Consider the following 14,207-nt stretch of genomic DNA (forward strand, 5'->3'; position numbering starts at 1 on the left):
GCTAGTAACACTTTGGTTCCGGCCACATTGGTTCCGCAGGTCAGAAAGACATTCGTTCCGCCCGCCAGAAGTTGCGGAAATGGTTTCGCCCTAGTCCTAGATGCAGAAAACGGAACCAAAACTCACTGAACGGATCGTTGCCTTGAGGTCCGACTAGTTTTTGTAAGCGTTTTAAAGTTGTTTTAAATTCATATTAACAAACATTGCGTAGATGTGGGTGCTAGCTTGCTAACATTAGTTAACAGTCAGACGTTTTTGGGGGGCATAAGTATTGTTCGAGTGTAGTTGGGTTTAAATATGCCGGGATTTTCTTTGTTCTACTTTCCAAAGCCCGATCCGCTTTATTAATATTGATATTCGGTTCGCTCTTTGTTACTAATAAGTAACTGCGTGCTTCGTTGTAGCAGTCTGCAGGCCAACGGAGCCCCGAATGCAAGTTAGACCGTTACGATAGCTATCTCGTTTTATGGCGCAGTGCAATTACTCTGTGGGATATGGAGCCATATTGTGTATTTGGCTCCAGCAATATAAGTGAATACCAATTACCTTATTATTTGATTAATTCTATGTAGTACATGCAAAAGAAATAAACACTGAATAGCTGCATCCACCATTCTAATTATTTTTTTATTTTTTTAAATAAAATAAATCAATTAAAAGTAAAAATTAACCTCCCACAGAAGAAACACCCCCGTAACAGCACCATGGAGGAGGAGGATGTGCTGCCCGTGGCGGCTGTAGAGAGTGCGCCCGCAATCCCGGACCCCGAGGTCTTCGCCGCCGATGGCTTCGCCGCCGAGGCCATGGCAGCCGACCTGGACCCCTGGATCGTGTTCGACTCCCGCAAGACCCCCAAGGCGGAGTTCGAAGACTGGCTGGAGAGCAACCGCCCCTCACAGGTCTCCCGCTACGGGGACGAAGACAGCGGCAAGGGCCCCGTGGGCTGGATCGCCGTCACGGGGCCCGAACACTGCCCCAACAACGCGGACGTGGTGGGCCTCCAGGAGAGCTGGGACAAGCTGTTGGCCAGCGGGCGGCCCATCAACTTCCAGACGGTGAAGGAGCTGGCACTGAATCACAGCGTCCTCTCGGGCAAGTGGCTGATGCACCTGGAGGCCGGCTTCAAGCTGGAGCAGGCCTGGGAGTGCGTGGCCCGGGCGACCCTCGACGGCAAGATGTGGCAGGTGAAGGTGAGCCCCAACAACCCGCACTCGGACAGCAAGCAGGTGATCTGCGTCTACAACCACAACTTCACAGACGAAGTGGAGGTGATGCGGCTGGACACGGCCATCCGCTCCACGGGCATCAAGTGCTCGCTGTCGTACAAGCCCGACGTGTACACCTACCTGGGCATCTACCGCAACAACCGCTGGAAGCTCTGCCCCACCATCTACGAGAGCAAGTTCAACCTGGAGTGCGTGCCGCGACGCTCGCTCATCATGAACAAAGTCACCAATCTGGAGGTGACATGATGGAAGGGGGAGGGAAGAAGAGGAGGAGGGAGGAATGCGGGGGTTCGTGGGGAAGGGTGAGGCACTGTTGGATGTTGTCTTCTGGGCCGTTGTCGGACAGTCCCCAGACGTTTCGTTTTGGTTGTACTTTGGAAGGAGAGAAAGTTAAGAAATTATGGTGGATGTTCATTTCCTCAATGTTTACATTTGGAGATTGTTGGTTTTTTAAATTTTATGTTCCATTTAAAACAGGGCCGATATATTTTGGAGGGGAAATTCGTATATTTTCTACAGAAATGTTTGAAGAAAAGACAAGCATTGCAAGCATTTATTTCTGTTATGATGATGGATTGAGTTTGGCATCCTTTCTACAAAATGCCAACTTGAGAATACCGACCCATGTTGTACGTGATTAGGTTTACGAATAATAAAGAAAATGCATACTTTAAACCGCTTGCTTTTATTTATACAAAATATGACCCTTTTACATTAATCTCTTTTCAACGAGGCAGGTGTTTTGAGCGACAGGCAGGCTACAGCTACTGCTAAGAGAATGTGATGCAGAAGTGAGGTTGAATTAGTAGCGACGGGACAACATAAAAAACATGTCAAACACATACATGAACATACATTAAAAATGTAAAGCTAACACCGTTAACTGAATTCATTAATACCGGCATTTTGTGTGGTGTGTGTACAGATGGAATTATTTACAAAATGGACACTCATCCTTGTCCAATGCCGTAAAAACTGCATTTCCCTCGGAGTATCTCAACCACGTTAAAGACGAGGACATGCATTAAAGAAATGACTTAACAGCCCACATTTAAAAATGTATATATAGTACATACATGCGCCTATGGGATTCACTGTATCCAGGAGCCTGTGCAGCTTCTGCCTACATTTAGAAAATATCAAACACGGCAGTTAGGCCCATTTTTGGTTAACATAGGCGTTCACCTAAATAGATAACAGTATTACAGTTATATCCACCAGAGCTAATCAAGGTGGTAAGAATAAAATGATAAAATACAGAATATTGCAAATCAATGAATCTTGATTATAACCAGTAATTATTTTCCGATTGCCGAAACCTCTTATTGACGATTACAAAAGCGTCTACGGCGCATCAGTCCATCCGGTCGGCCCCTACTCCCAACCCGGAGCGGCCATGTTTGTTGACACTCAGTCTTGCCGAACATTTTCCAATGTTTGCGTCTTCGTTAACCGCCATGACCGTGTGGTCAGGCCGCTCGCGTCCAAAAAAAGAAAAAAACCATGGCAAAAGAACGTGATTGGACGACGCCGCTGTCACTCCTTCAGGAGGGACATCAAGCGCTCCTCGTCGGCCGACGTCAGCATGTCAAAGTCCTCCAGCAGCATGGGGTTTTGGCAGGCCGGGCCCGGGGAGCCGGGCATCATGCCCTCGCTCTGCAGCAGGTTGACGATGCTGTTGGGGTAGTTCATCCACGTGCACCCGGGCATGGCGCCGGGGTCCGTGGGAGTCTGGCTGCTGCTGGGAGTGCTGTTGTTGTTCTGGGAGGAGGTGGAGGAGGCGGAGGAAGAGGAGGGGCCCGCGGGCTGCTGGTGCTGCAGGTGGTGGTGGTGTTGTTGTTGTTGTTGTTGTTGTTGTTGTTGTTGTTGTTGCTGGTGCTGGTGCTGGTGCTGGTGCAGGGGCAGGGCGGGGTGGGCAGGACCGCCGGGTGCCCCGCCGATGCCCCCCTCAGCCTGAAGCTTCTGGCTCAGCAGCTCCTCAAAGTCGTCCATGATGCCGTCCAGGATGCTCCCGTTGCTGAAGCTCGGGAACTCTGGGATGTCCTCCACCCGGAACTGGGAGGAGGAGCAGGGGGCGGGCTGCTGCTGCTGCTGCTGTGAGGAGGAGGAGGTGGAGGAGGTGGAGGAGGAGGAGGCGGCGGCGGCGGCGGCCGTGGAGATGTCGGAGAAGGTGGGGTAGGACATGTCCACCAGGTCGGAGAGGTTGACTGTGGAGAACTCTGTGTTGGCGGCGGCGGAGAAGGGGGAGGGCTGACACAGGGCGGAGCTGGTGGTGTACGAGGGCAGCAGCAGGAGGGGGACCTTGGGCAGGGGGGCCGTGTTCCACAGCTGGCTGACGGAGGAGGCGGAGGCCGGGGAGGACTCCACCTTGGGGGGGACGGAGAAGAGCTGTCCCGGCTGGATGTAGGAGAAGGAGGAGGCCTGCTGCTGTTGCTGCTGTTGCTGGGGGGGCTTGGCAACTCCGACCATGGGACGGACCACAGGGTTCATGCCTGGGGGTGGATGAGGAGAACACAACGCCACATTATAACCATTGGTATATAGTATAATAGAAATTTAGAGTGGCAACGAAGGAAACCGAAGTGATTGGTCTTCTTAAAACAAAAACTGGACCGAGTACAAAATCACAATGGTAGCATTAGGTGGCTCATTGGCTTATTTCTTGGAGCACATGAAGACCAGAGACGGTTCAACACCTTTGGCATTTTGCTTTCTCTGGTTTCCAACAAAGTATGACACCTCCTCACACCCCTTTAGCTCTTATTGACCGTCGTGAGTCCTTCTCTCTCCCCTGACACGGGCCCACAGACCCACCTGAAGCTACGGCCATCGTGGGCGCTTTGGCCTGGACCGTTCTCCTCGGCGCGGCGATCTGCCGTCTCTCCTGGGGATTGGAGACTGGAGAAACAAACGGAGGATGGATGAGGGAATATATTCAATTGCCGTTTTTTTCACCTGGGCCACGTTTACCTTCAGTGGCATGCAAGGGTACTGCAGGTGTTATAAAATGATTTTACTCTGGAAGCAAACATTTACAATAACATAAATAATAATGCAGATAATTGAAAAATAAATATATGATCAATATTTTTCAGTAAATATAGAATTAGGGCTTGTTTTTTCTCTTTAAAATATTGTCGCTTTGAGCATTCCATCACACGTTTTCCATGGTAATGTTTTCCACTGATGTTTTGTGTTCATTTGTGTTTGCTTATAGAACGTTGCTGACTTTTCTTTCCACCGTTTCCCCCTGGCCAGGGCCTTCTTGCAGTAATAACTTGGTATATAGGGGCCGCTGGCACCCTCAGCCATCTCATGTGTGCATATGAGGTGGGCCTCATAGGACTCAAGTCAAAGGTTTGGACCGCTGTCCTAAAGTAAACAAAGACAACATACCAATGGGCATTATGTTGCCTATCTTCAAGCTCTGGAGAATTTCTCCCGTGCGTTTCCTCTTCTCCATCAGCCGGTACTCATCTGGAGAACAAGCAAGGAATTTTAATAAGTAACACATTTTATAAAGGATCCCTTAGCGACCACAAATCCAAAACCCAACGTGAAGATCCTCCAGAAACCTTCGTCACATCCTCATTACTCATCATATATCTTCATACAGGGGTCATGGAGGGTTAGGGCGAGGTGGAGGCTTGACTGGGTGATTAGAGGTCAGAGGTCAGCGGAGGGGCGGGGGGGGGTGTCTTACCGGGGTCAGCGGGGAGGTACTGGAAGTCCATGGGCTCGCTGACCTCGCGGTCCGAGGGCCGGCGGAGCTGCATCTTGACGTGGACGGGCCCGCCCAGGTTGGCGTCGTGGTAGGCGGGCGTGCGGAACACGATGGCCACCTGCCGGTGGACGTCGGCCTGCGAGAAGCTGCCCTTGCCCTCCCACGAGTCCTTGAAGAAGCGCACCTCGATGTCCTCTGGGGAGAGGAAGGAATTCATTCTGTGATTTGACGTGACGTGAGGTCTGAGGTTCCAGGCTAGCTAGCTCGGCTCCTCACCCCTTCTTCATCCTTCCTCTCCAAGCTTTGTTAAAACAACGTTACACTCAATCTCTCTACGCTGCAGTGGTGCCGGGGCAGTAACCCTAGACCCCCGTAGTGTTAAAGTTAGCGTCCACATGACAGAATGGGTTTTAGAGCACGTTTCAAACTGAAGAACGTTGCTTATTTTACGTTTAATTGTGTCAACGTCAGTAAATCCATCCATTACTTATTTGTTACGCATTTTAATCGTCACTGGGTTCGAACATATTTGTCCGTATAAGTCAACTTCCTCTGTGTTTCTTAAAGGGTTCATGGTGTGTCTGCGTTTGATCCCCCCCAATTTTTTTATCTTTTTCTGCTTTCGAACGGCCGCTAAGAAGCGACTTCCCCTTCCCATTGTGTGGTCACTTCCTAAAAGCCGAGGTAAACACAATCTGGCAAAGAAGGCAGAGTGCCAAGAGGTGTGAAATCAAATCAGCCTCGTGTTTTTGGCCGGAGTGTTGGACTCTTCGGCCAAAGGTTACTGGCGTCAACCCCCACCCCCCCCCCCCCCCCCCCCAGTGTCCCCAGTCAGGTTCTGGGTTCAATCCCCCCCAGTCTAACCACGAGTTGACCCAGGTTCTGGGTTCAATCCCCCCCAGTCTAACCACGAGTTGACCCAGGTTCTGGGTTCAATCCCCCCCAGTCTAACCACGAGTTGACCCAGGTTCTGGGTTCAATCCCCCCCAGTCTAACCACGAGTTGACCCAGGTTCTGGGTTCAATCCCCTCAGTCTAACCACGAGTTGAGCTGCGGCCTCACCTTTCTGCACTTTGTCACACAGCAGGAAGATCTCATCTCCTCCCTTGCAGCTCCCAGAGTGCTTATTAACCCTGCAGATCTTCAGCTCTGCTGTGTTGGGGGCACCTGAGACAGAGAGACAGAGGGGACAGAGGGGACAGAGGGGACAGAGAGACGGAGAGACAGAGAGAGAGAGACGTTTCAGTAGGTGCTGTGTGTGTGGGTGTGTGAATGTAACTGTTTGTCTGTGGGCATTCAAGAGTGTGTGTTGATTGAGACTATTTGTACTTTCACTTTCCTGAGGTGTGTTTTGCGAGTTTCAGTGGCCTCTTTGCTTCAGCGTGTGCGCATGTATGTTTGTGTCTGTAAGCATTCATGGGTTGGGGGGGGGGGCGTAGACTATACGTGTACTTTAAGTTTCCAAGTGTGTGTGTGTGTGTGTATGTCCGTGTGTATGTCTGTGCATGTGATTTTCAGTTTCCATGCTGTGTGTTTGTGTGTGGGTGTAGACTACATCTGTACTCTTATGTGTGTGCAAGTTTCAGTTTCCACATTGTATCTGTGTGGGCACATTTACAGTTTTTCTTCTCATGAGAGTGAGAGTGCGTGTGCGTGCGTGCGTGCGTGCGCGCGCTCACGGTTGTCATAGATGGGCTGTGAGACGACGGGCTCGAGGCTGAGCGTCTCCCCGGTGGGCAGGGTGACGGTGGCCTGGACACACAGACGCACCGCGTTCAGGTCAAACTCCTCCTCCCACACTTTAGCCTCCGGAACTGCAGGGGGAGACACACAGAAACGTGTCGGACGTCGCTCACTTGATCAGCGGCACGGGCCCCTTTCAACACCGACGTGTGGTGCACTGAGTGGTTCTGTATCAGTGGTTCCCACCGTTGGACCGCGAGTGACCGTTGGACCACTCGCTGGGCACCTCATACGCAAACAGTGAACAGAAGATAATACACATGCAGCGGCTGAGCAAAGAGCGCCAATACCTCCTTTATACACAAGTAGTCCTGCAAGAAGGTCGTGGCCAGTGGGAAGCATTTGGAGATAAAGTCACCAATGCAGTGCTAAAGTCCAATCGCAAAACCCAAAACATAAAATCGAAAATTACAATAATATGCACAAAGCGACACTATTTTAGAAATAATAGCCAGCCGAAATATTTACTGAACAATATTTATAATACATTTATTTTCATTGATCATTATTCTTTTTTTTGTACTGTACCGTCTATTCCAGGATCAAAACACCACATACCACCTGCCGTACCGTCCCATCTAAATAAGGTTGAAAAACACTTCCCTATATGGTGCGCTATTCAGGGCCTCACCATTTTGAATGGCTGTTCGAAGAGTCTACACATCTGGTTCCCCTATATAATGCACTACATACCACACTGCCCCTTCACTATCACTTCCCATGATGCACGGTGGTTTTCATCCTCCTTGGATTCAAAATCGCCACATCAGGTGACATCTCACGCGTGTCGCAATGTTTAAGCGACCGATACACGGGCGATCAATTTTCCGGCTCATTTCACTTTCCGGATCATTAATGTCCAAAATCATACCCTGGTAGGGAACTAGAGGGATCATGTTCAGAAGTTCCCGGGGGATTGAGGAATGAGCGAAACCAGTGGCTGCTTTCAGACAAGCCACAGAGGAGGGAAACATGGCCCACCACAACTGGGCGTGTCCCGAGTTCAGGTTCGCCAAATTCTACGGTAATCATCGTATCCTTCCGCCAAAACCACAGTGGAAATCCCTTTTGTTTGCAATAACAAGGCTGTTGGTAAGCAGTGACGAGGAAAAGGCTAAAATAGGTCAATTGGGGGGAAAAACATTCAGGGACACGTTCCCAGCGGTCTCTTTAGTGGGACATTTTGGAAAAGTGAAAGCCAAGTTTGTTTTAGTCAATGGATGCACAGGGAGGGTCCATTGGAGTTACTGTCCTCTCCTCTGTGTGTTGTCCTCTCCTCTGTGTGTTGTCCTCTCCTCTGTGTGTGTCTAGATTCGTCAGTGTGTGGCGAGAGAAAATGTCATTTTGGCTTGTCGGCTGGAAGTTATTCTTGTGTTAACTTTATGAACGGTGCAGAACGTTGTGGAATGCCACCCAGGTCATCGTGTTCCTTAAAACACACCTCAACCCCAGCAGATTAAATCTGTGATGAAACTGTAACCTAAAAGGTTTAACACTGCAACTCCACCCTTCCTAAGCTCATGACTAAACTTCCATAACAACATCTTTGACTTCACCCTCACTATCCATACCTGTTTAAGTTAAGATGATCTTTATCAATCCCACACCGGAAATTTGAGTGTCACAGCAGAAGGAAATTACAGTACGTAATAAGCTTTTAAAATTAATGTAAGCAACTGATTTAACAAAAAGAATAAACCTACATCTCTATGACCGCTTGTCACACTGAATGGTATCCGTTGCTTCAATATCGACGGCACGATTCGACTGTTCTCAGCGCCTAACGTCCGCTCAGTAAAGGGAATGAATCAGATAATGAATCAGATAATGAATCAGATGATGCATGTGAGCCCTTACTGTTGTAGGGGTTATTGTTGGTCTGCAGCCTGCAAGTGATGGCCTCCGTCACATCTTTCTTCTTCACACACTGAATGCCCAGGTTCTGAAAACTGAAACCATACAACAGAAAAACAAAATGGCGGTGAGGCAACAATAACTTAACCATGAAATCACGGGCAATTTAGAGCCAAGGCACCAAGACAAATTCCTTGTAAGTAAATTATTTGTGTCAACATAATATAAAAGACATTGATTAACAGGGACCTCTAGTGTCACGCCAAAATTTGTAGATGACTACAGGTGACAGGTGACTATTGTTTGATCATGCTGCCTTTGTTTTTCCCTACGTAGCCTATATATATATATATTCGACTCATTATATTGCTGCTCTGTACTCTACTGTATACTGCATTTTTACTCTTTTTAATTATCACTATCAGTTTTTTTATCAGTATTTGATCTTGTTTCTGTCTTGTTTAGTTTATTTTGTTGTTTTTGAAAAGCCTCCTGTGGACAGGTGTTGTAAACTAGCATTTATGCTAATACACTGTAAACAATGCATCTGGTTCGTCCAATGACATTGTCATGTCCATGTCCAAATAAAATCGACTATACTATTCCCCACTTTGTTTGTTTGCGTTTGACTGACACACACACACATTGTAAAAGGGCCCTTATTTCCTTTTCAAAATCGATCCACTAGTGACATCACAAGTGGATGGTACAGTCCGACGGTAGGCCTACCGGTCGGTACAGTCCGACGGCAGGCCTACCGGTTGGTACAGTCCGACGGCAGGCCTACCGGTTGGTACAGTCCGACGGCAGGCCTACCGGTTGGTACAGTCCGACGGCAGGCCTACCGGTTGGTACAGTCCGACGGCAGGCCTACCGGTTGGTACAGTCCGACAGTAGGGTGAGGGGACCCCAGGTGGCCCGTTTGTGATGTCACTAGTGGCTACCCCAGCCTGTGTGAGCGTTCCCCTCCCCTCCCCACCCTACCTGTGGACGCGCCTGGCCTGCAGGTCCGCCTCGTAGTAGCCGTGCTTGCAGTCCTTCCCCACCAGCTCGTGGGGGTGGGGCTTGTGCGGGGCATTCTTAGTTACCAGGGAGATGCGGACACGCAGCGGCCCGCTGTAGTTGTTCACCTGCCAGGGAGACACACACACACACACACACACACACACACACACACACACACACACACACACACACACACACACACACACACACACACACACACACACACACACACACACACACACACACACACACACACACACACACACCCCAATGTAACCTAACATTCAACAATGAAGCTTGTGCCAAAAAAACAACAGACAACCACGGGGGGGCTCACCCTGATGGCGGGGTGCGTCTTGGTGGTGTCGTTGGTCTTCTCCCCGGGGATGCTCCCGGCCGAGCGCCCCTCACACTTGTAGCGGAAGCGCATGCCCCTGGCCTTGGGCTGTTCAATGATCTCCAGGTAGGGCTTACCTGGGGTGAGGGGTCAGGGTTAGGCTGGGAGGGGGGGGGGGGGGGGGGTCTTCAGATAAGATTGAGCCAACGTCATGCAGAATCTACGTCCCCCGTTAGGGCGAAGCTGCACCAAAGATACACCAAAGCTACGTCAGAGATACGTGAAAATGGGTCAAGTCAAGAGAGAGGGGGTGGAAGAGATGGCGAGAGGAAGAAAGTGATGTGGAGATTGCAGAGGGGCAAAAGAGGGAAGGATGTTGATTGCAGAGTAGGCGTGGGCAACCACAGGGTACCTCATGACTCGAGAAACATTGCCCATGATTCTGATGGTATCGCGATACAGCGATTCTGCGACAAGCAGTATACTGTTGGACCATCCTATAACGATGCATCACGATACGTCCAACTCTTAATACAAAATGGATGTGAAAAGGTAAGGCGCTGGATTTCTGTCTTTATTCATGGTGCAAACAGAGTTTTTCCGTTACTCGTCTGGTAAGTTAACTTCCGTTCAAGTTTCCCTCCCTTCGTCTGTTGAGCGCCACCTCGAGCAGAAATTAGGTAGTGGCAATGGGGGCAGGGAAGTCTAGAGCGCCTTATTGGATGATTAAAATATCGATATTCGGCGTCAGCATATCGATTGACACATCGCACGAAAAGGGCGACGTTATATCGCTGCATCTATATTTTATCCCAATCCTATTGCAGAGGGCGAGAGAGAGTAAGCGGTGTTCAGATTGCAGCGAGAGAGAGCAGTGACAGAGAGAACAAGAGTGAGCGGGAGGGTTCCTCACTACTGCTCTCTGACACAAAGAGAACGAGACGGAGACAAAGACGAAGCGAGACTGAGCCAGACACCAGGCCAGACAGAACGAGATCGAGATTTTCCAAGTGTTTGACCTGACCTGTGATTGCACGTGACTCAGTCGGTCAATGGATCCTATTTTTGTACATCAAGCTCCGTTTATTTGTTTGTTGTTAGCGAATGTGCTGAGAGTTAAACAAATGCTGCTTCGTCATGTTTATTTGAACTCACTTCAGGGCAAATCATTGCAATGCATCATTTCCGCACTCCAGAGAGTAGGTGAAAAGGATGCCAAACATGTGCATGAGTGTGTGCATGTGTGTGTGCTTGTGCCACATTCCAGAAATCCTTGACAGCAAAGAGGGTCTTTGTGGGGGAAAACTCTGTAATTTATTATCAATGCTGGAATTCATTAATTCACCCAATATCTCACTATTCATTTGTCAGACTGACCCACAAAAAAAAAAAACACGACATAACTATGAAATGTTGTCATCTATCCAGAAGCATCTGACTCAGTCAGTTACAGTGTAGTCAGGACAACAAAGTTTTAAAAAATACACTGGCAGGAGAAGGCCACTATTTGTACGAAAGCCTACCCTTCTTGGAAATAGGACACAATATTGCTCAATACAAGTAGCAGATATTATGAAAACATTTTCTTGAACAAATTGGTCTTACTTGGTTGTTGGTTGCTGATCGGAGACGGCTGACCCCAACCATACACCGCTGTGGAGAGGGGGACAAAGTATGAATAATATTAATATGTTTAAGTAATGCAGATTCTACATTACACATTCAATAACCTATTTTTTATGTTAGTCACGATCAGGGATATTACAAACTGTTTTTATTGTAGTTCCTTTTAAATTGTTGCTTGTATTTTTGCGCGATGAATCTTTTAGTGTCTTTAAAATACCTGCAGTAATATAATGGATTAATCATGGTTTTTCCTTGCCAAGTAAAATTGCACCTAGTTTGCTGCAAAATTGTGATTCGGTTTCAGACCATTATCAAAAACCATACTTGAATCTTTTCCCAGACTTCACACTGTCGGTGTATCACTCTGATGACTCAAAATATTTGACAGACACTAAACGAGTCATCGGAAAAAAACAAGTGACATATGAACACTTAAATAGTCATAGATCTGGCTGTGACCAAATACAAACTGGTATTGGGTCGTCGTGAGTGTCATGACACTTGACCAAGTATCGTATATCTGATGCTATCCAAGCTCTGACACAGCCCTCCTTTCATCTCTGATATTAGTTTGCTCTTGTTTTGGTCGTGAGGCCGTCATTAAGGTTAAAAAGGGAGGGCAGAAATCGAGCCTTAGCCGTCCCATACACACATATTTTCTCCTCAAATTCAATGAAATACTAAGAATAAGAGGCAGGAATAATGGCAGGTAGGAAAACTAAACAAAGGGTGTAATCATATTGGTGTCACCTCCCCTTTATTTAGGAAAAACGATCCAGTACCCCATTGTACTTTCGGTTTATGTGAGGGTGCTCCCGACTGGTTAAAGTTACACTCTATGTCTGTGTGGGTGGGTGTGTTGGTGTGGCTGTACCTGGCCAACCTTCCAACTATCTTCTTTAAAAGGTACCCTTTTTGGCTGAATATAAAAACCTCAGTCAAGATTTCCTATTCAATCAAAAAACAATTAACTTCCAAGTTATAACATTTCGGTCTCCTTGTATCTTTTAAGTATTTGTTCATTCATATTAATAAACAGAATAAAGGCGATGTTCTTGGCATAGTACAATCCGAATAAATCAAAACCAAACGCAGATACATAGCCATTTGCTTGCATGTGGAGGTGCAGTGACTGATGTGTGTCACTGCACCTCAAAACAGAGTAAACAGTTTGCCTAACCTGTCAGTAAATACAGATTCAAACACTCTCTCTACATCTATAAAGACACATTTAAACACAACTTATAAGAGAGACATGAGATATTAACATGGAGAGAATAAAGATTTTGCTTGTAGAACCATCATTACATTCTCAGGCCTCGGCATTAAATATAGGCCGTATTAACACTTATAGGGGCGCAAAACGGATGTTGTGAATTTGGAGCCAGATTGTGGTGGTTTGTTTATATATTGGCCTTCTTGTGAGGCAGTAGCAGCAGAATAGGCGCATGTTAGTCCCAAGCCACGCAGGCCTGCCCAGTCCGCCTCTGCTTGTTCAGCAAAGTACCCCAGACAGGTGTCACGGCGCAGTCACTGGTAACTTACGGCAACAACCGATAGAGAACCGTCGTTGATTTTAACAAACTTTATGGTCAACACATAAACGCAAACTTCCGACTGTCTGTCAAGGAGGCAGAAGACCGAGAAGTGATCTCCATTTGAAACGGACTCCTCCTGCGCCACTTAACACAAAGCCAACGGGGGCTTCCCCTCATCTCGGTCTTGTTTCGCGCAAATAAGCGTTCACCAAACATGCCCAAACTCTTCATGCAACAGCGCGTTATGTCCACCTACCGTCCGTGATCATAGCTCAGCTCCGGGTTGAATCCTATCCCAGGAGAATCAGTGAATCAGCCGATCGACTGTCGTTTTGGGGTATATAGGTGATGTAACCACTGCAGCTACATTCACACGCACCCACACGCACACTCGTATACACACAAAAACAAGTTTCCACAAAGTTCTTTGACAGTGGGGTTTTTCTGAAGCCTCCTTGCCTTCACTTCGGACGAGACGAGCGCAACAAGTTAACCACCGCCCACTAGTGTTGCCAGATTGGGACAGATTTCCCGCACAATCTGGCTAAAGCGCGCTGCAGCCAGGGTTGCCAGATTGTGCGGGAAATATGTCCCAATCTGGCAACCCCGCCACCCAACCTCGCTCTCTCTCGCTTTGCGGAAATACCCCGATTATGACGCACTTTAAAGGAGCAGAGAAATAAAAGTCATGTTTGGGGAGAGGCTACCGACAGCACTAACCCTACCCGATAGGATACATGGGGAGGCCTTTGTATGAATGTGATCAATCAGAAATGTGGATTTATTAGACAGTTGGATTATTTTCTATAAATATCATAAGAGTCGATTCTTGATTAAGGCCTATGTGATTGGATTTGTTCAGGGTCTAATTGACCTTAGTATGGAGGTATATTATAAAGGTAATATAGGATGTCAGTTAACCTATTTAAAAAGTTACTATCCAATTTTTATATACAAAAATCATGTCCGGCAGTACTATCGCTTAACCACAAGGATGCGCCAAAAGTCCAAATATCATAATATCACCAGTCCAAGGCCATCAATATTTTCTGTTCTATACATTACATTAAAATAGAGCATGATTGCATCGGGAGTTAATAAAATAAGAGCTGTATTAGGTTTACCATTCCACATCGGATATTTGTATTTCAATT

General features: G+C 47.6%; 2 protein-coding genes across 4 annotated transcripts; one reads left to right on the forward strand and one right to left on the reverse strand.

The window, feature by feature from the left end:
* Nucleotides 1-14: 14 nt before the first annotated feature.
* c17h11orf68 (chromosome 17 C11orf68 homolog) lies at nucleotides 15-1,901 on the forward strand. Of its 3 annotated transcripts, none has more exons than XM_060077331.1 (2): nucleotides 15-147; nucleotides 681-1,901. In XM_060077331.1, the coding sequence occupies exon 2, from the start codon at nucleotides 705-707 to the stop codon at nucleotides 1,470-1,472; it is 768 nt and encodes a 255-aa protein (XP_059933314.1). In that variant the 5' UTR covers nucleotides 15-147; nucleotides 681-704; the 3' UTR covers nucleotides 1,473-1,901. The 3 variants fall into 3 exon arrangements, with proteins under 3 accessions (XP_059933314.1, XP_059933315.1, XP_059933316.1); XM_060077332.1 differs by having other exon boundaries at nucleotides 24-162; XM_060077333.1 differs by having other exon boundaries at nucleotides 114-531.
* On the reverse strand, nucleotides 1,893-13,551 carry rela (v-rel avian reticuloendotheliosis viral oncogene homolog A). Its single transcript, XM_060077299.1, has 11 exons — nucleotides 13,310-13,551; nucleotides 11,495-11,542; nucleotides 9,890-10,026; nucleotides 9,532-9,677; nucleotides 8,551-8,642; nucleotides 6,630-6,764; nucleotides 6,013-6,117; nucleotides 4,930-5,145; nucleotides 4,623-4,703; nucleotides 4,041-4,124; nucleotides 1,893-3,718 (listed from the first exon to the last, which is right to left on the reverse strand). Exons 1-11 carry the CDS (start codon nucleotides 13,320-13,322, stop codon nucleotides 2,763-2,765), a joined length of 2,013 nt encoding a protein of 670 aa, XP_059933282.1. The 5' UTR covers nucleotides 13,323-13,551; the 3' UTR covers nucleotides 1,893-2,762.
* Nucleotides 13,552-14,207: the final 656 nt, after the last annotated feature.

This window comes from Gadus macrocephalus, chromosome 17 (genome assembly GCF_031168955.1).
Source record: "Gadus macrocephalus chromosome 17, ASM3116895v1".
NCBI lineage: Eukaryota > Metazoa > Chordata > Actinopteri > Gadiformes > Gadidae > Gadus > Gadus macrocephalus.